Source organism: Anser cygnoides, chromosome 7 (genome assembly GCF_040182565.1).
Source record: "Anser cygnoides isolate HZ-2024a breed goose chromosome 7, Taihu_goose_T2T_genome, whole genome shotgun sequence".
Taxonomy (NCBI): domain Eukaryota; kingdom Metazoa; phylum Chordata; class Aves; order Anseriformes; family Anatidae; genus Anser; species Anser cygnoides.
In genome coordinates, this window is record NC_089879.1 from 28655020 (window position 1) to 28676734 (window position 21715).

A 21715-nucleotide genomic window follows, 5' to 3' on the forward strand; every position below is an offset into this window, starting at 1 on the left:
TTGATACAAATATTTCTACTGTTGATGTAAGTTTATGAAATAATGTTTCTAATTGCCCATTACCTCCTGTATTGATAGCATCTCTGAATAAATTCCTACCTTTTTATTGCTGCTTCTTGATTTGATATCTGCTCTTGTATTTTTACAGTGCTGGTGACATTTTAAGATGCTTTATTTGGAGCAACCCTCCCCGTTGCCCCCTTCGAGCTTTGCACTTATTTTTTTGTACAAGTATTATTGCGACTCTTTGCCTGTTTTGCTGAACCACGGAGCTGCACCTCTGCAGAGCAGCTGCCCCCACGCCATCCTGGGGTTTTCCTGCCAGGCTACAAGGGACCCCAGTCCCCCTGGGCCCTTGTGCTGTTGGTGTGGTGGTGGCAGCAGCCTGGCCATGCTGGGTGGCAGTGCCACGCGAGCCCCTCATCCCCTCGGTGGGGACAGACCCCGTGCCCTGCCAGTGGGGCCGGGGCCATGCCCACGCACCCAACGACATGGGGACGGCTGTCCCGCTTAACCCAGAGCCTTTAAAAACAGGGGGTTGCTAATTGTGCTCCTACCACGTATTTGTACTTTTTAATTGGTTGGGTTAACATTTTACTGATGTGCAAAGCATGTGATTTTTTTGGATGCTAATTATGCTAACATTTTCTCTCCCTTTTTAATCTATTAATTTGGAGTAGTTGGATGTAATTGTAATTAAATATACGGGTGCTATTTTTCAAATGACTGAAATGCTTTTATGAAAAGAAGGATGCCATCTCAGATCTAAACATCAAGGGCCCTTGAGTGTTACTCCTACTCTCCCACTGACTCATTGTTTGTCATTGGGCAAGTACATTAGCTCTCTACCTCCGTTTCTTGCCTTCCAGGGCTATTGTGAGAATTAATTAGATAATGTTTCAGCACAGCTTTGAACTGGAGAGTGCTACAAAAGTGCCAAGTTATAATTTATTATTATGAAAGCAGGCGTGCGGGCTGGGGAGCAAGACCTCTGATGCAATCCCAGCAGAGTGCGGACGGCGAGGAGGCTGGGACCTAGGACAAGAAACTCTCCTGTTGCCTTGGGATCACCTCAGCGGTGTACCTGCAGGTCTGTAGCAATTTCAGCCTGTTCTAGAAGTTTTCTGCTGAAAGGGACACCGACAGCTGCACGACTCTTTCTGTGGGTACAGTCCCTGGCTGAGCAGACTGGTTCAGCCGCCGGATGGGGGGCATCGGCTGCACCTCCCCGTGCGCTTTCCAGGCTCGATTTGCTGTGTGAGGTAGCAGCGGTGTCTGCCCAGTCAGCCCTCTTGACAATTATGCACCTCCAAATCAGTAAAGCACTTAAGATTAACATTGATAGGGCTGAAGAGTGGCTTACAGTTAAGCATGCTGTGCAGTTTGCTGGATAGGATTAGGCCTCAGCACAACCACTTTGCTGATTCAGGTTTTCAAAATATTTAGGCCTCGATTCCACAAGGTACTTGAACGTGAACAGTCCTACTGAAGACAATGGAAATAACCGGGTAATCAACGCTAGGGAAGAAAATCATAGGGAAGATAACCAAAGCTAGATGAAGAAAAAACATGAAATCAGAAACCTGTTTGCTTAGAAATGAGTCTGCTTTGAAGGGAACGCACGAGCATGGATGGAGGCCATAGAGGCAAACCGGCCTGTGTGCTGACAGACATCTGAAGGGGGGCAGCACAAAGAGCTTCACGTTTACAAGAAATAACCTTTCCTCATGATATGCCTGTGTTCAGCAGGCTTCTTCAACACGAGCAGAACTATTTACAAGCAATTTTACTGAACCGCAATGACCTGTCCAGAACAGCTCTCATTACTTGTTGAACCCCGTTAGTACAGGGCAGCACCATTTGCCTCCAACCAGCGACCAGCCGCGTCCCACATCCTTTTTCCTTTTCCTTACATTCAAACCCTAAACCTGCTCTCCCAACAGCACGGCCCTGCAAGTATTTGGCGCCACACACAGCAGACATGCCCAGGCTGCTGTTACCATCGCACCCTGACCTGACAGACAATGAGGAGAGCGGCAGGCAGGGTGGGATCTGTGCCTCACCTGTGCAATTTTAATCCCAAAGCACAGTGCTGGCAGAGCACGGCAGTGACACTGACAGCTCTATCACGTTTTAATGGCATTCCTCCTCCTGTAGGAAGGGTACCACCATTCCCTCCCCATGTTTTGATCTCTGCATGGCAGCATGCCGTGCCCTTTTCAGGCGTGCAGACAGGCAGCTCAGAAAATCCCACCTGCTTCTGAAAACCAGGAAAGGCCCTTACTACTTTTCTTGTGATTAAGAAACCAAAAATAAGATGACCTACACTTGTATTCCCAGGCAGACAGGAAGAATAATTACTTTACAGAGAAGGAATTCCTTCATATATCATGGCCACTACAAATAAAATTTGAAATTTGCTGTGGCATAGAACAAAAAGGTAGTATAGTAAGAGATAATGAAATCCCTCCTTGCCTTTAATGGAAAAATTACTGTTGTTAAAAGACCCCTTCATAAATAATTAAGATACCAATTATAGAGTCTCAGTGACTAATTTATCCAGGAGCAATACGGACCACATTATTGCATATAATGAACAGTGTATATACTCCATTCTATTTCCCTACAACTCATTCCTTTTTTCAGCTACTCCTCAAAGAAATAATAAAGAAGGGCAACTAATGCACACAGTAATCAGAATGTACATTATCTAAAATGAGAGATACACATTAACATATCTTAATTTAAAACAGTTTTACAGAAGTACAGAGGGCTGAATTAACGAGCCATTTAGCCTCTGTGCTGGAAAGGGGAGGAGGACTTCAGGGAAATGCGTGGCCGGGGCTGGGGCCGCCCGCACGCTGGTCTGGCTCAGTCCGTGGCCAAGCCCTGTTCACCCTAACGCCCATCCCAGTGGGGTGCTGTGCCGTGGCACTTGTGTTGCACACTTTGCTCTCAGCAAAACCCCTGAGGTACTGGGGGTGAAAAAGCCATGGTGGAATGGCAGGACCATGGGCTGGAGGGGTGAATAAGCTGTCATTGGTCCTTGGCTGCCCCAGAGCTGCCCAGGCGCCCTGTGCCATCGTCCCCACGCAGCAGTCCCTGCTGCTTTATGTCTTCTTGCCCAAGGGAAAAACCACCTAAGTGGTCTGCGGTTAGATTTTCTGCCTGGTTTAGATATTTGTGCTATTAAAGTTGCCTGGACAAGCTGTGGCATGCTCTGCAATCCGGTCTCCAGCTATCTGATTACAAACCTAACTTCATCACAAATCGTCTTACAGCATCCAGTAGCAAAGTCTCTGTCTTGTAGCTGAGGTGTATTCCAGTAACAGCATACAGCTTTGCACACCTCAGAAAATGATCCTGAATGTAAATCAACTTCCAGTAAGGAATTTTCCTCCTCCTTCTAGTCCCTGGGACTTATCTGATCTGGCCAAGGAAAATGCTTATAATTCTGGCAAACAATCAGGCAGGAGACTGATGTGATTAAGGTGTTTTTTTCCTTCTTTCTGAAGAGTCTCCACTGCAGCCCCTGCTGGAGTGCGCTCAAGCGTTAAATGCTCACTGCTGCAGCACACAGCCCCCCTTCCAGACAGCTTCCTGATGAAAACAGAGAAATGAAGAAGTCTGCAAAGCCACAACCTAAAATTCAAGATGCAGAGCGTGAGAAGGAGATGTAGAGCATTTTGATGTCATCATCGTGATGAAGTTTAGCTGAAGTCATCGATGCACATCAATGCGAACTGGAAGTGCCAGAAGCCAGGTCCACAGCAGCCTCATGCTGAATAAAGTGGAAGGAATGTCCTCAGATCTGTTTCCAGGGTGATGTTATTTCCAGGGAGCGTGCTTTTCCCCTTCGGCTCGAACACTGCTTTTCCAGGAGCCATGTCCAAGGGAACACAGCTCTCCTCTCCTGCTCCCAGCCCCAGACAGGAATTAACCTGGACAACAAACATATTCTGGGGGCACTTTGCCTAGAAAAATCCCTATTCCCTTGAATTTGCCATATGATTCTTAAGACACCTCTGAAGAAAATCGTCCTCCATTTTGCTGTGCCTGGTAACCTGAACGTTTATCACTTATGAAGTTTTTAGCATCTTGAGATGTATTTGGTGGAAAAAAAAATTAATAGCATGGCTGGCTGCAGGAAGCTGCCAGCTTGACAGAAGATTACATCACTTTTGTTCACGGGCAGTGTGAGGACGCAAAGAAAGAGTACGTGACCAGAGGTTCACCTCTCATTACACATCACACAAATAATGAGGGACAGCCAAAAGGAAAGAGTTGGGTTCCTTGCCCATCCCACTACAAACGTGGAAAAACAACACTGCCATACCTGTGTAACGCTGCTCTAGCATGAGGAAGGACTTGACCCTGTATGTTAAAAAGCACAAGCCTTGAAGCACGTTACTGGTGTTAACTTCAAACACTGCCAATGAAGGGTGAGAGTCACTTCTTACCGCCTTTTACATGTACTTCTCTGCAATCTGCTGAGGCTGATGACTGAACTCTTCGGCATCAGAGGGGCTTTTCCCTCTCTGTGGTACTTCCCCTTTCTCACAAGGCAGCACTGTGTGTACGTGTATATTTTATGTGTATATAAATATATATATGTATCTTTCAAGAAAAGGGGTTTCAGTTGTTTCAGCTGCAAGTAAATGAAACTTTGGGGCTCCAGCTTTGTGTCACCTGGAGCAAAGAATTGCTGTGGGAGCCCAGATTTTTTTCCTACACAGATCGTGGAGCTAGTATTTTTTTTCCCCGTGTATTTAGCGGTAAAACCCAAGGTTTGTGTGTAAGCTGTTTGGTATTACTATTTTAATATTTAAACATTCAAAAGCCTTACCACTGGGGGGATGTTTAAGTCGGTATTAAAGCAGAATAAAAGTGCTTTTTGACACTGTTAAAATTGAAACAGTGAGAGCCGACGTCGTCCCTAGCAGGAGGAGAAACCCCTGGGTTTCTGAGACCCGCTGAGACTTGCCGCTTCCCAGTCCGGAGCCCGCAAAGCTCTTCCCATCGCGACAGGCCGACAGGGGCAGGCAGCGGCCGCCGGGGTGCGGTAAGCTGCGGAAACGGGGCCGGGCTGGTGCCGGTGGGTGCGGGCAGGGGCTGGCGGGCACCCCGCGGGCCGCGAGGGGCCGCACGGCGAGGCCGCGGCCCGCTGAGGAGATGGCGGAGGCGCGAGCGGGGGGGGCCGCCCCCGGGCCGCCAGGGGCCGCCGGGAGCCGCCAGGGGCCGCCAGGGGGCGCTGTGGGCGGGCGGCGGGCGCGGGCGGAGCGGGGCGGCCGCTCTCGGCGCACGGGGCGGCGGCGGCGGAGCGCGGCGGGGGCCGCCCCCTGCTCGCCTGGCGGCGGCGGCGGCGGCGGGGGAGCGGCGGCGATGGCGGACAGCGCCAGCGAGAGCGACACGGACGGCGCCGGCGGCAGCGGGGGCGGCGGGAGCGGCGTGGCGGGGCCGCTGGCGGCGGGCGGCCCGGCGGCGGGGCCGGGCGGCGGCGGCGGCGGAGGAGGAGGCGTTGGCGGCGGCGGTTCGGGGGGCGCGGGCGGCGGCAAGGCGGGCGGCATCGTGATCTCGCCGTTCCGGCTGGAGGAGCTGACGAACCGGCTGGCCTCGCTGCAGCAGGAGAACAAGGTGCTGAAGATCGAGCTGGAGACCTACAAGCTCAAGTGCAAGGCGCTGCAGGAGGAGAACCGCGACCTGCGCAAGGCCAGCGTCACCATCGTGAGTGCGGGCGGCGCCGCCGCGGGGGGGAGCCGCCGTGGGGCCGGGGGCCGGGCCGGGCCTCGCCGTGCCCCCGGGGCCGGGCAGCGGGGAGCGGGCAGGAGGGGCCCGGCCCGCACCCGGCCCCCGCTGAGGGCGGCAGGCGCGGCCCCGGAGTTTCCCCGAGCCCAGGTTTTCCGCCCGCGCCGGTCGGGGCTGTCCCCTGAGGGACACCCCCGCGGGCAGGCCGGACGGGCAGGGGCTGCAGGAGAGCGCCCTGGTCGCCAAAAGGCTCTGGGCCAGGCTCGCCGCCGTGCTGGCAGTGCTGTTCCCAGAGGTTAGTGAGAAACTCCCCTGAAAGTCCCTCAGAAGCAGCGCAGGTGACACGCTGCGCTGTCCTGGCCCGGCTCGGCTCTGGTTTATGAGCGCTGAGAGGATAAACTGCAACGCCGCTTTATGCGATGCTGTGAGGCATCGATCCTCAGCAAAGCACATCCACAACATAGCTAATATGACATTTCCTTCTGTCAGTTAGGCGTTTGGGGGTCGGAGCAGGGTATTTGTGCTCCTTCAGCTGCCAGAGCGCTCACTGAGGTGCTCACGGCCTGTGAGTGGGCAGAGGGGTAACGTGCCAAGGACCGAACCGAGTAACGCTGGTGGCTGCGGGCACCGGCCTGCACAGGGGTGCCCTGGAAGGCTCTCCAGCCCACCTGCATGTGTGTCATTTTCTTCCCTGATTTTTCACAGGGAATGCTTTCTTGCAAGCATATCAGCTATCCTATTGATAATCAGGTTTTCACTGTTGATATATCTAGCAAAGGAATGGAATCTGGAGCTTATCTAGGCAAACCTCGCATCTGGTCCCCGTAGTAAGCATTCAGCTTCTAGCAGGATGTGGGCCGGAAGAGTGCATGAAATACAATACAGAAGTAATTTATTCACGGATGACAAATATAGTGCTAGTCGGGGAAACGCGTGCTTTGTTAATACTTTACGAGTAGAGAATGTGTCTTAATTAGGTAGCAGCGGAGTGCCTTCTAATGCTGGAAGGGGCTAAGACATCTTGTCAGTCAGACATTTTCTCTTTGCCTGTTAGAAAGACAGCATCTTTCTGAACCCCTGGTAGGTGTGTTATTGTTTGTAAACAAGTTGAAAAAGTGTTCCTGTGACTTAAGGTTGTTTTGGTGCTTTCCTGGGGACTTATTACCTCACGTTTTCATCAGATTTCAGTTGACAAAAATGAAGTATTTTTCTTAAATCTAAAACTGCATCTTTTCTGACATCCTGGCTAAAGAGAGAAAAGGTGTTAGACCTTTATAGCAACCTGTGGGCTGTCTAGAAAACCAGCATCTTCAGCAGACACTCTCTCTTTGGTATGCTAAACTGTGTGCACAGCTAAGTAAGCCACTTCTCATTCAGCAAGCAGCAAAATAATGAATGCAAAACAATTTTTTATTTTCAGGCCACCAAGACTCTGTGCTGTGGTTTACATAGTCCCTAATGTAAACACATTTGCAGTCAAAATACTTTGTCGTGTTGCTCTAAGTATGAAAGTGGTTGGAGATGAGCTGTGTTGGAACACAGAAATGTGTGCCATTTGCATGTAAATGTAGTTAAATGCAAAGTTTTCTGATTTTCTTCATTGTGATTCTAAACCTTTGTCAATTTACTCCCACAACCCAGCTCCTGCTCCTAGAGGAGAGCCATGCGGGCTGGGCTGTGGCACGCCAGCTTCCTGCTGTAGGCACTGTAATGTCACGAATCAGCTTTGATTTTTATCATTTGCTACGGATGAGCCGTGAAGCGCAGATAAAACCGACAGGTAGCTGAAATAGCAGGTGAAATGACTAAACTTGTGTGCTGTAGGTGAAGGTGACCCTTCTAGCCATGAAGCTCTTCATCCCTGAGCCCTTTGCTGTCCCTTTGCTTGAACTTGGCCATGCTAGTGCTGCAGGGACACTAAACTTTCCTTAGTTCCCTCCGTTCTCTTTAATGGTTTTGAATATTTTCCCTTTAAGCTTTACCAAGTAGAAAGTGGTCTTTTTCCTCCTTCCTCTTGCACCTGTACTGCTGAATATGTTAACACAGAATCAGAATCATCCAGTCCGGAAAAGACCTCTAAGATCATCTAGTCCAACCTTAATAGGACATCTTTTTTGTTCCTGTGTCTGTGCGTGGTATTATTGGTGTACATGTTATATATGAATGTGTACAGTTTGGGAATTACTTAGCAGGTTGCTGATAGTTCTGTGTTGTAGTTAGTCCTTGCATCATAGGGTTGAAAATAAGTGTTCAATGTAGGGGACCTATGTTAAGTAGTTGTGCTTGGAAAACTGTCTGAGAAAAGGTGTTGGCTTGGCAGGCTTGCACGCTCACTAACTTTGTATGAACTCTCCTCTAAAATGTGTAAAAACAAATGCTGGTTTAATACTGGGGTCTGTAAAACGAGCTTGGACGAGGTGTACTTCCATAACGCTGTGCAAGCTCTGCTCTTTCCAGTAGCCTGAGATGGAAATGAAATTATGCTGTTGGTCATGTGCAAGGCTGTGAAATTAAATAAATATACATGATAACTTTAATCGATCCGCTGTTATTGGTAACTAAACACGGGGGAGGCAATGTGTGGTGAGAGCTGCGTAAATTAGAAGTAGTATCTAGTAGTGCAAGAGCAAGTACTGGAAAGAAATAACTGAGATCCCTTGAGCTGTTTGAAGACAGTTCCCTTCGTACACGTTTAGCAATCTTTAATTATATGATCGCATGATGTTTCTGCAAGATTCTTTTCAGGAAACAGACAGGATGGTGGGTGCTTAGGTTGGGAAAAAAATGTGCATTTGAAAATCTTAAAAGCTACATATTTGTGATATTAAGTAGTTACTTTTGGTTATAGCGCTGCGGTACGACAAGTGGAGTTCCTGTGTGAACTTCCTTTATTTCTTGGTGAGAAAGGTCTGCAAGGAAATGTCATGTTTAGTAGGCTAAGTGTGGGACAGCACAACTTCTCTAGTGAAATAAAAGTACATTGAAAACTGGGTGGGGGAATGACAGCTTTCCAACCCATTGAATTGTTGCCTGTCACAGAAGCTGAAGAACTTCAGCTAGGAGCTGGGTGCATGCATGTCTCCATCAGGAAGTTTCTTTTGAAGTTGATAGAACTTGGACTTCTAGCTGTTTTTTTCCACTTTTCAGTGTTTGATGTTACAAAGTCGACCTATTTCACAGAAAGCCATGTAGCCTTTAATTGATAGTGAAGCATTTTGTTTTTCTTGGTTATTGTTCTGAATTGACAGGCCTCATAAAAGCAGGCTGCTTTTGATAACAAAACCAGTTTCGGTCTCTCGTTCCTACAGGTACATACATGCTTACCCTTGGTTGTTAGATTCAGCAATTTAACTCACGTGGATTGGCCTCTTAAAGTCAGGCATCTCCTGTAGCATTAGAGAAAGAAAGTAGAATAAGCCTTATTCCATTATTTTCTATCTAACTGATATCGTGTACTTGAGCAGCCTTAATGTGAAAATGTTCCCACTCCGGAGTGCCTGATACAGCAGTTTGTAATGTAGGTTTTAAAGAATGGCTTCTCATTTTTCCCCAGTTTGCTTTGCAGGGAAGGAAAGACTCCTAAAAGTCCCACGTTGTGGGGGTGCGTAGATGCCCAAAGGAGCATCAGTTGGGATGAAACAGACTGATCCAAACTGCTGACAGCATAAGTAACCTCTGCAGCTAAACCTGCACCTCAGGTGTGAGCTTGGCTGTTGCTGTTCTCTGGGTGTTAGCAGAGGGCAGTTGGATCTCCTGGCTTTTCCTTCTCCTTTGCATTTCTGCAAAGCGATGTGAAAAGGCTTCTGCCAGCTGGGAGAAACAATGGAAGAGAAAGGCTTACTCAGCTCTCATTTCCTTGCTTGTAGTCACAAATTCTGAAGAAATTTGTTGTTTCCCATAACAGACATCTCCTGAAAACAAACAGGCTTCCAGTGACTTACAGATTGGCAAAATCCTGTGTGGTACTGTAGAGTTGTTACAGTTTTCTCAGTAAACAACCAGAGTTAGACGCTGGAAATAAATACAATTTTAGCAGTTTGTTCTCAAGGAAGTGTGTGGTGGGATGTGTGAGTGTTTGCGATCTGCTGCCACGGCTCTTCATGGAAAATGTCAGCCTGGATAGGTAGTTTGGGGAGGTTAATGGGTGTGATAGAGTGCTGAAAATCCTCTGCACAAATTGCTTTTTAACAGCTTTTTCCAATCGTGGAGTTTGCATCAGCGTTTCAGAGCAGAGCACCTGTTCCAGTGCAGACTATGAACATGAACAGCAGGAGAAAGGGCGGAACAGGCTAACTGACTGAAAACACGAACCTTTGAAAGGCGCTTAGTTAAGGGCAGAGGGATCAATGGGAGAAATCAATTAGTAGGTACAAAGGTACAAAGTGGATCAAGAAAGTGAAGAGATTAATGTTTTAAAAGAGGTGCCTGTAAGTTTATCATTTACTCTCGATTTTAAAGTAGGTCTTGCATGTGTGAAAGAGATGGGTCTGCTGTTTTGTGGTGTCTTCTGTTGGTGTAAGAAATGTCTTTGGAGCTCCAGTATCCAACTGGTTCAATTCTGGTTTGTAGTCAGACTAAAAATCTTTCTCAAATACCTTATTTTAGAAATGTTTTGTTTACCTGCTTTTTAGAGTAAAGACAGCATTTTTGCAAAGATTAGCAAGTTCATACACAGTGTAACTTCATGCACAACTTTTCAGGAAGAGCAGATGTAGGTAATGACTGCCTTGTATTTTAATTTTATGTTTGCCTCATTCTCAAGAAGTTTCTAATGATCTTCTACAGAATGTCTGGAAAGGAAGAAAGAAGCTTAATAATGGACTTAATGTTTTTGGCCCTTAGGTTAACACGATAAAAGCAGTGCTATTTGCTGCACTGCTGGCAAACTAACAGTAGGAAGGTGTATTATCATCTGCTTCCCTTTGGTACTTGGGTATGGCCTCTGGCATATTGAAGTCCCGGGGAAAAATAACTGTAGTGGTGGTAACAGCACGTCACTGTTTGTCTGTGCTGTAGGACTTCTTCAGTACTGGTTAAAAAGCAAACTAAAAAAAAAAAATAGTTTCTGTCCTCGGCAGGACTTGATTCAAATAGTGAACACGAGCACTGAACACAGCCGCTTGCTCTTTCAGGAGTCTTGAGGCTTCAGAGGGTTGCTGCCTCACCTGCTGGGATTTCTGTCACATCTTCATGTGTTTCTGAGTAGTTCCCGTATCAGATCTTGTAACTCTTATTGAAAAGTGTCTTTGGGAAGAGTATTTGGTTGTAAATAAGTCTCTGAGATGAAGAATCTGAGTGTCCTGTTTGAGTGCTCCTAGTCAAAGCCTTCCTCGTTGAGCCATTATGTTCTTGCAGTGCCTTGTGGCTTGGTTAATGAGTTTTACAAAGATACAGGCTTCAACATATGTCTTCTACTTTACTTTGACAACTGAAAGAAGCTCTCAAGCTCTGAGATGCTGGAACTCTAATGTGCTGGATCAAAAACGCTGTGGCTAAATGATGCACTGTCTAGTCTAAACACATTTTCTTGCTTCAAGTTTATCCAGATGTTTCTGAGAGCTTAATTTGGAATGGATAAGCTTTATTTTTTTTATCTGGTATCATTGGTCTTTCTCTGTGAGCTTAGCGTTGTGCGCTCTGGCTAATTTGGCAGAGCTGCAGCAGCACACGCGTGCCTTTTCTAGACCTGGCTTGTAGTGCTGGGTTGCCCGCTAGTTCTTGGTTTGGTGCTAGTAACTGTGGAACCATAGTCTGGGGAAGGGTATTTTCCCTTGTTCTTGACTTTCGTGAGGATCTCTTCTCAGTACAAGCAACCCCAATGAGTTTTTTTCCCCCATATCAATTTTACCAATGCTATTTGCAGCAGTGAAGGTGAGCTGTCTCTGCTGGGGACTTTACTGAATAACAATGCACACTAAATGTTTTGATCAACATTGTGCTTAGTACATGTTGGTGTGAAATTGCATTAGAAATTTCCTACTGACAAGTATTTTTCAGATCTGTAAGCCGCTTTGGAATTCCAGCTGTATACTTCGATTATTTTACTGCTATTTTAAATATGGTATGGCATGTATTACTAAATCAGAAAGTCTTATGGGTGCCATGGACATGCCCTACACCTTTGTGGTTATCTTTATTACAAAAAGTCCTTGGCTGAAAGATGAATCTGTGCTTATCTGCCAGAACTTGTTCCCTATAAAAACCACGCTGAATTACTCTCTTAATGTTTTTGTCCTTTATATAGTAAATGAATTTGTTTTCAGTACTGCCGTTGGGTTGATACCCAACTCTGATAACCATCTGTGTCTTGCTTGCCTTGAAAGGTTGCACAACACTTCTACTCCTTTGTCTGTGACTTTATTGGTATTGCTGTGTTTAATAATGGTGGCATGTCTTCAGTCAATAGGAATATTGGCATATAGTTCTGAATTAATTTGGGGCTGGAAGTGAAATGAGAACCGGTATTTCAGAGTACATTTGGGAATTCTTAATAACGCAAAGTTCTTGGTGTTTCTCTAGGCTTGCTGTTCTGTATGTGAAGTCGTTTTGCTTTTCTCTTAGATGAACTTTCTCATCAAAGTGGTCTTGAATTGTGCGTCAGGCTGGTTTGTAGCAAGTTTTTATTTTAAGAATGCCATTTAGTGTCAGGTTTGAACATTTACTGACACTAATGGCCCTTCTTCCTTAGTATATCTCCAGTGACTTAACATTTTGATGAAGAGGGTTGTTTTAGTTTCTTCTGCATTGCGCCCCTAACGGGTTTACTTTGACCGAAGAAAAAGTAATTCCTGTGCACTACACATCTGTTGCTTTGGATGCTAGAGTAAAACATCAGGCTTCTTTAGAGGTTCTAGCCCTGTTGCTAATCCCACTTTGAAAAGCTGGTATAGGCAAGACTGCAGAATAATTTCCAAATCCTGAATGTTCAGTACTTCATTTTAGTTGAGGCTTTGAGTGTGATGGAGCTTTTGATTTTTATTGCTGATTTTGAAGGATGAAGAAAAGCTGACTTTTAGAGCAGTTACGTGATCTTTGGTTTTCTTGCATGTGTTAATTCATTTTCCTTGTTGGTAAACAACTAGTTGGTAGTCTCCTTCTACTGTTGATACTGACTTCAGTTAATATTGAAGTTATTTTCTAGGCTCTTAGTCCTAAGTGTTGGTATGTATGGGATGTATTTTCCTCTATGGGCTTGTAATGCTAAAACTCCTTGTAGTACGTGAGGAGATAGAACTGTGTGCAGCACAGGTGTGTTAAGCAATCTTACACAACTGCTCCTGATTTCAGCGACAGATTTTGTTACCGCACTGCATCCCATAAGGTACTCTTTGGTGGAAACAGGAAGACCATAAAATGCTTGGAAGGGTGACTCTGCACTGCTGCAGACAGGGCTGGTCAGGGAGCTCTGCGCAGGGGGTGCTGCGGGCGGACGTAGTGCTGGTTTCTCATGAGCTGTTCTTGCAGTGTGCAGTGAAGAACGAGGCAGTGCTCCTCCAAAGGAGCAAACGTTGTCAGCGGTAGGCATCTGATGTATTTCAGCATAGCCTGTTAAAAGCAGCAGAGAGAAACAGTTGCTTTGCTGCTCTTTTTTATGCTTGGGGGTAGGAGGAAGTTGCTGAATTTAGCAGCAGAGCAAGGGGTGAATCCTTTTTTGTCGTCCTCCTTAAAAAAAAAAAAACCTGGAGGAGGAGAATGATAGGGACAAAATGTACAAACTGAATTTTGCACAAGTTTTGGGATCCAAGCAGAATGAATGTAAGAGGTGAAGACATGCTCTAGAAGAGGCAGAAAATGAAATACAAAACAAATTCCTATGGATCAGTAACAGAAAACATTGCTGTGATGTTTTGCTTCTAACACAGCAGCCTGGGGACATCCAGAAAGGAAGATCTCAGGTTCTACTTCGTCAGTCGAGTGCTGCTGTCTGAGTAGAGAGATGTCTTAGTTTTGTAAGATGGACCATTATGGTCCTGCTGAATACATGGGATGAAAGAAAGAAATAAAAGTGAAGGCAAGACAGTTGAGGTAAACTATTCCAAAGTAAAATATGAAATGTCTAAGTTGGAAACTGTAGCAGAAGTTGCAGATGTGCAGATTTCACATCTGTGAGTTGTAAGGATTCCTTGATTAAAATTGAAGCAAATTTTTTGCAGAAATATCAAATCATTTTTTAATTGTGATATTTACATATGTATTTTTTCAACTTGTCTGTTTAAAACGCAGACATTGCATGCTACCTGATGCCTGTAGTGACAGATATTTCAGTCCCTGGGAGCTGTGTGTCCCTTCCTGTCTTCCATTGCTGCGACTTGGTTCCTGGAAAGAGGGCATTCCTCCAGTTGATACTCTAATTGAGGGAGAAACTCTTAGCCTAAGGCCTTTTCTTTCCCTTCAACTCTGAATATAGCTGCTTAGAATTTTCATCTTCCGTGTGTTAATATTGCATTTGGTCTGCTTTTTGGTTTGGGGTAAGCTTTAGGAGGTAGATATGCATCTCCTCAGCTGTGCTGTAGATCAGTGTCCTGGCAGTTTCAGCTATCTGTAAACTTTGGTCAGATGTTTTAATTCTTTAAACTGCCTCGGAATGTGATGTTTCTGCTTATGTCTGTAGAGCTTAGGGGGTTTTTAATTCCTTTATTGTTGTGGATGCTAATCATGATATTTAAAACTCCTACCACATAGATTAAAAAAAAAGCAATCCTACAATGATACCGTTCAGTCCTGAATAAAAGTATAAATGATTCTTATCAAGTCAGAAGTGATAAAGTCTGATGTTTAATGCACTGTAGTACCAAGTTTCTGTTCCTTACAGTTTAATTTCTACTTTCAGCAGATTATGCTGGAAAAGTGTTTCTTTTTTTTTTTTTTTCCTATAGTGGTGCAGTTGCCACTTTGTTTCCCTTCACTTCCAAATAAACAGCAAAAGCAGTTACTAAGAATTTTGCCAAATGGATTTTTTTGTCAGTGCTTTTCCAAGAGCTTCAAGCAGTATGTATTTTGCACACCCATGACAAATGAAGAGTACCATTTTTCTCCAGCTAGTGTTGCCAGGAACTGATTCATAGGCAAAACCCTGCCCTCATAGACCCTAAAGTAGTGACAGAATCAGGAGAGTGGACACGTCCAGAGAGTTGTCTCCTGAAGAGTAAATTCAACCTGAGATGAAGGTCTGTAATAACCTCCCTTTTCTTTGAAAATCGAGATATTTACCTGAAAGTTCTTGCTTCACAGGTGGAAAGGTTGGTAGACATTTCCTGTTTTTTTTTTTGTGTGTGTGTGGTTACTTCTCAGTCTTAGATCTACTTTTCCAGTTCTTTTTGGGGTGAATAGTCAGGGATTATTGTATTTCCCCATATCCTGCAAACTTCTGCTCGTAGAGAGACAGAACAGAAGGACGTGGATCTTTCATTTTCCTCATTGTCTTCTGCAAATGTAACAGACATGTTTCTTGTCTTGAAAGCCAGAAAAGTGATTGCACTTCAGAATATTGTGGTATGTATGATAAGAGGTCTGAACTGTAGGGAAAAAAATCTCCATTTACTGACTTGTAGAGAATCATAAGTGGAAACACTTGTTTGCTCTGATGGAATTAGAGCTAATACGCATTAACATTGGGACGGATGGTGCCTTGGGAGCTTCATAACTGAACTGGCTTGGAACAAGGTGTGATGAACATCAGGAACAAGATGACAAGTGCTTTTCCAGAAAACCAAAGTGTGAGGGAGGAAATAAGGGTTTTTTTTAAAGGAGCGCTCTTAGCAGGCTAGTTCTGTTGAGTGACTAGGCATGCCTTGCTAGTGGGGTGAAAACATTGCCATCCCTGACGATTATCTGTGTTGTATTGAAACGAGACATTTAAAAAAAAATGTGTTTTTAAGAAAGTTGTGGAGGCACTGCATCAGTGATCCAACACGTTCTGCCTAGAAGCATGGGGTGTAACGGGGTAATGCTTGGGCTGTTGTCTCCTCTTGTGAAGAAGAGCAAGAGTTTTATATGCACATGCTTGCTGTGCTTTACCTGAGCTGTGTAAAGGGAAGTAGGGCTTTCATGAAGATGCCTTGGGTGGTCAACCTCTCTCTCCTCTCTGCCTGAATTTGCACTCCTCTGTCTGCAAAGAACAGTTGTGACGGGATAGATGCTTTTAGCAAAAGCTTGCTGTGGTTGCAAAAAGTTTTTTGTTTTAAAACACAGGTCAGTGCCCCCTGGCACAGGCATAGATACCTATGTGAAAAGAGGCTGTTCAGTAAATTAGTCACCTAGTAGTTATTCTTCTGTTTTCTTATTTTTCTTTTCTTTTTTGTTCTTTTGAATCTTTTTTTCCTCCTCCGAAACTTTGTGAGCATGCAATACTGAGTTTGCTAGTTGGTCAAACCAAGGCAGCGTATTTTGTAATTACTATGTGCCTACATTTAAAGACAAAATGTGATTTATCAGTGAGGGAAGAAGAGGTAAAATAGTACTTAGAATATATTAGCTTAAGAAACAGTGCTAATTATATTTTTTGTGCTTTAGACATCTGATATTACAGAGTAATCTGGACTGATTTGCAGCAGGACTGCATTTCTTGCAGATTCTCCTGCCGAGTGGTGGTGTTGCTGGGTTTTAAGCTGGTATTGATTATTGGTTTCTAAGTAGCCCAATGCAATTGGATTGCATTGAACTGGAGTGTTTTAGATGCAAATCAAACATAAAGTCACAACATTTCTAAAGAAGGGTGATGGTTCTAATGATCCTGTAGCCATGGAATATAAGTTTTTATAGAAAAAAAAAAAAACCACCACAGAGAACTTAAACAAAAACCTCACCAGTATATGCTACAAGAGTTGCTATATGCAGTTTGATCTTTTTTCCCCTCTTTCACATCCAGAGGGCTGTGTTGTTAAAAAGTCAGGCAAACTTAACATGAAGCTACAAATGCAGCTATGTGTATATCTGTGTACCCATATATGCCTGCATCTTTATTTCATTTTTCAGCAGCTTTTAGACTGAGGCTGAACAAAAGAAAAACCTGTTCCACGTGCTTCTGTATTCTATTTGTTTTGCACTTATTGATTAACTAGCGAGCTATTTACAGCACAAGATTACCGACGAGTTGACCAGTAAGCAGCAGCAGCAGTGGACGCCAAAGAGTAACACAAAAACCTTTCAACTACTCTTTGGTGAAGGTTTGATAGAGAGATGCCAGGCTCCGGTTCAGTGGCCCTCTTGACTTTGTGTGCGCACGCAGCACCGAGGAGCATCTCATCTCGCCTGTATTTTGGAGTACCTCGACACGCATGCACATGGGAAGTGCGCCGCTGTGGAGCGTGCGGGAAGCGCGGTGCAGTCACACCTTGTGTGCGTGGGCAGCGCTGAGGCGGGGAAACGGCTCGGTGAGATGGAGCCGCTCGCAAAGGCCTATGGGCTGGATTGTCTTTTCCTGCTGGGGCATTCCTGTCTCGGCCTGTAGCTGCTGCTACCTCACGTTACAGGGCTTGTGTGCCGGAGGCACCAGTGGCTGGGAGCTCCCAGCTTCTGCCTGGGGATGGGCAAGTGACAGGAAAATAGGCACTAGAGCTGTGTGTCTGGTTGGCGGTATGGCTGCTACGGTGGTGTAGGGTTGGGCACTCACTGTAGGAAATGTTTAAACACAATTTGCCTCTGCAGTCCAGCTACCTTCCTTCTGGGGAGCTGTATTAACACCTAGGCTTTAATTACACTAAGACCTGCACAAGGGTGCCTAATCATGGTTAAGCTACTAAGTAGAAGTGATTTGAAGGTTGATGCGTCTTCTGGGCCCTATATTGACATTTTCTTAGTTACAATGGCTTTTTCAAGGGCTGTGCTTTTATTAACTATTTAATGCCAGCATTTTGATACAATAAACTCCCTTGAAGAGAGCAGACTCCATTTTTATGTTTTGAAGAAAGGCATTTACGTTATTTTTAAACTATTTAATAAATTCAGGAATTACACTGTATTAATTCATAATCACATGTAACTTGTTGTAAGTTGTATACAATGAACCAAATACATTAAATTTGTAAGTATTCTTGCTTAGGAAATGACTCTTTCCATAACTTGCTTATTGCACTTGCACCACTTGTATATTTCAGTTGTGCAAGGCTCTTGCAGGTCAACATCAAACTGCAGAAAGAGAAGCTGTTTGAAGTGTTTACAGATCTGAAGTGGAATGGAATTGCATACCATCAGACAATTTACTGTAATCCTGATGCTCACAGATTTAGTGTGTATGAATACTGCTGAACAAGTCGGTATTTAGGAAGGTAGTCAATTTTGAAGGCTCCTTTAAAGTGCTGTTTCTTGCAGAGCTTTCCGTACAGTAAGATGCATGCACGCGTATCTTGAATGTAACTTCATTTTTGAGAGAAGTTCTCACGAGGCTGCGTGGGTGATGTGTAGCTGAAAACATCTGATTACAGTTAAAGCTGATGTGGAAGAAAAATGTGTCTCAAGTCATTTGTCTCAGTTCATTTCTCTACGTGGTCTGTGCTGGTGGAGATGAATAAGGCAATGAGCTGGGTTGCTTTGTAGGTATCGGGTGAAAAACTTGCCGTGCCTGGAGTTGAGCAGCAGGGGGTTGTGACACAAGTGTTTTGATGCTTCCAGCCAAAACCTGGCTGGCCTTTTAGAAAGGGGGTGGGAGGGGATGAAGGGGGGAAAGAATTGCCAACTATAAGCAGAAATTAAAAGAACTGTATTTTAGCACTTTAATGGCTCATCATACAGCTATTTCTGTATTACTGTAATAAAAGCTACATATCTTCCTCTCGTACAGCAGAACAAACCTGCTGAAATGTAATCAGAGTTGTATTTTGAGGCAGTTCTGTGTGTGGCTTTAATGTTACAGGATAGGTAACTTTTAGAGTAGTTGGAGTTAGTAGGTTGAAGTCTGGTGCTGGTTTATTAATTTATTTCCTCTCCTGTCAGTGTGCGTTGGAAGTAACATCTGTGGCATGCCTGTAAGTTTAAGAAAAAATTAAAATGAAAAGCCCTTCTGCCTCATCTACCAGGTTTGCTTTAAAAAAAAAAAAAAAGACCAACACCTGGGGTTTTTGAAGGAAACATACCAAGGCATTACTGCTTGGTGGTTGTTTTTTTTTTTTTCACGAAAGTATGTGGCTTCCACTGTGTGCCCAAAGATAAGGATACGCAGCTCTGCTATTTGTGTAACTCCATTACTCCTGAAAATTCCTCTTAAAGAAGGGAAAAGGAAAAAATCTTAAAAGAAAAGAAGAAGAAAGAAAGTAAAAAGAAAGAACATACTTGTATGTCAGAAGTGAGGAAGTGACCCTGGGGGTTGCCCTAGATTGAACAGGAAATCACACTACGAATCGAACCCAGAGCTTGAATGCCAGCTCACCACTGTAACCGCAGGAGCGTTCACTCTTTGCTCTGCAGACAGGCCACCAGACTGAAGAAAGTGCCTGGCTGTGGGTGCAAAGCTGCCCCCACAGCACATGTGGACTTCAGCAGACCTTCATTGTCCTTCAACCCCACAGCTTGCTGCTGGGCGGTCACAGTAGTGTGTAGTGGTGTAAGCCTTGGTTTCTGAGCTGATTTTTGTTTCATGTTCCTGAGAATTGCCTTTCCCTAGGACGTTGGTTGCAGTGGTTTGTATTTATCCTTGTCTGAAATGGGCAGGGCGTGCAGCGTGGTTGTTTCAGGTGCTGCCGGAGGATTTGTAGGAAAAAACAGCTCTTGCCCGGGAGAGCTGCAGCGTAAAAGTTCCCCCGTAAGGGAACAGTATCAGTTCACTGGAATATTTATTTCATTTGTAGACCAAGAGTTTTCCATATTTTAAACTGGTGCCAGAAATTGTGGCCAGAACAGTATCTTTAGTTAGCAATGCTAGAGGAGGGGTGTGTACTACAGCAGATTTGGGAAATGTAGCTCTTGTTTTGTGCAAGAATTTTATATTTCTAAAATCCTGCTGTTGTGACTTACTGCTCTTCACGCCCTTTTTACCTCTTCCTGTTTTCTCGTAGGACTTTGGGCCAGGCTGCTTTCTGAAGAGACAGCTCTAGTTCAGCGTAACATGCGCAGCAGCTGAGATCATCCCTTCTGAAGCTGTCCCAACTTTTCAGGCTATATTCAGTAGCAAAGATTGAGTTTCTTTTGTACAGCCAGCAGATTAAATTGCTCTTCAGCTCCATCTGCAGGCTTATATTATCCATAGGGTAGTATGCATATGTCAGTTCCTTGATAACGTAGTATTGACGTTCACTGAGTGGCTCTTGGATTGTTGAACCTGCTTCCTTACCTCTTTGCAGTACTGGGGAGATTTGTGAAACTTTTAGAAGAGCTAACCTGGGAGAAGAAGGGAGCATAGATAACTGAAATTTTTATTTGACTTTGTTAAAGCTGATGCCTCATTAGAAAGCCTGGGTTTTGCTGTTTCATAAAATCTCACCATTAAGGTACTGTGGTTGGAATATGGTACAGTGATCAGAGAGAGAGCAGCCCACCAGAAGCAGAAACTGCTGCAGGAACTAGAAGCAAGTGGGCAGAGGAAAATCTAGCAGCGTGCACTTTGCTAGAGATGTATTTACAGGAAAAGCCGACAGCATAACAATAAGTTAAACCTAAACTTTTCAGTTTAGACTAGTGCATGCAGCATGTGGAAAAATAACTTGTGATGAGATTCACTTCTCAATGCTATATTCAGTTACGATATACAATTTAAGAGAAATATGTCTCTTTTTTCTTTTAAAAAGCAGCCCATTGGGTTGTAAACTCACAAGGACGTGTTTGTTTTTTTTTTTACAACACACATCAGCTCTACTAGTAATCAGGATGTCCCATTCTATTGCAATAGAAATGGAAAAAAAAAAATCTTAAAAAAATACAAGAATTTCTATGCATTTCATGTGCATAAGAGCGTTTTAAAATCCCCTCTTCATCCTTTATTTCTTGCAAAATAACATGATAGTCTTTGACCTTTATGTTTTCGACCACAGTAGTTACAGGTTTTTCCTCAGTGGGTGTGCCCGTGCAGTCCTGTGAGTTTGAGACACGGGGACAGGTGGCTGTGGCTGTGTTTCTGCAGGAAATCTGTGCTGGAAGCACATTGCTCGTTTCAGGTTTCCAGAGACTGACTGAGACGGTGTTATCATTTTATATCACTCAGGGTCTCAGCAATTTGTTTTGTAATCTGGTATACAGAATGAAGTGAATTGTTGTTTGTGGATGTTGAATGTAATATGAGTAACAGGAACCACGAACTCTGTACCTTGACAGACCCACTGTCTCTGATTTCCTCACCCTTTCTCATTTTCTGCAGATCCTATCAGAGCCTCTTTTCAAATGCAGATACTTAATAATGAGGCAGATTGTTTGTATGGAAACACAGTGTATATATATGTCCAGAAAAATATCGCAGTGACAGTCTGTGCAGGAAATAGGATGAAAAACACTTTTTACTGCCTTGAAACATCAGCTTGACTGTGGGCTAAATGAGTAATAGTTTCAAGATTTCAGGCATTATTAAGATAAACATGAATAATTTTATCATTTAAGATAGTCAAACTATCTCCAGTGTAATGATTAACACGATAAAGGGAAAGAATCAGAATGGAAGTATGCAGATTTAGAAGAAATGTGGTAACACTTCATGTGTTTTTTATACCCAGTCTCATAACTGTAGCATTTTTTTTTTTTTGGACTTAATAGTTTGTGTTGAAATTGCTGACCATCGGGTAATTTCAGTGGACGTTCATTGTATTACATTTGATGTATGGATATCTGGAATTTACAGATCCTATTTGGATTTATAGGTTTCCTGTTTGTTTAGCTGAGGAATATGTTTCTGGTGTGCTGGAGGCAGATGTAATCCTATTCAGCTTTTCTTTTGAGCCACCTGAATCAAGCCGGTGTCCTACGCAGTGTGGGCAGCGGGGTTGTTCCCGAGCAGCCTCCCCAGGCCGAAGGTGTGGCCCTTCGGTCCTTATGGCCCCGTGCCAGAGCTCTG

General features: G+C 44.4%; 1 protein-coding gene across 1 annotated transcript in view; it reads left to right on the plus strand.

Annotated features, from left to right (window-relative positions):
- The first annotated feature begins 5367 nt into the window (after positions 1-5367).
- The window catches only part of CCDC6 (coiled-coil domain containing 6), a 46722-nt gene continuing 30374 nt past the window's right edge, over positions 5368-21715 (plus strand). Inside the window, exon 1 of the mRNA XM_067000523.1 lies at positions 5368-5724. Coding sequence (XP_066856624.1) covers positions 5383-5724 — 342 coding nt within the window. The 5' untranslated portion in view covers positions 5368-5382. The remainder of the gene's footprint in view (positions 5725-21715) is intronic.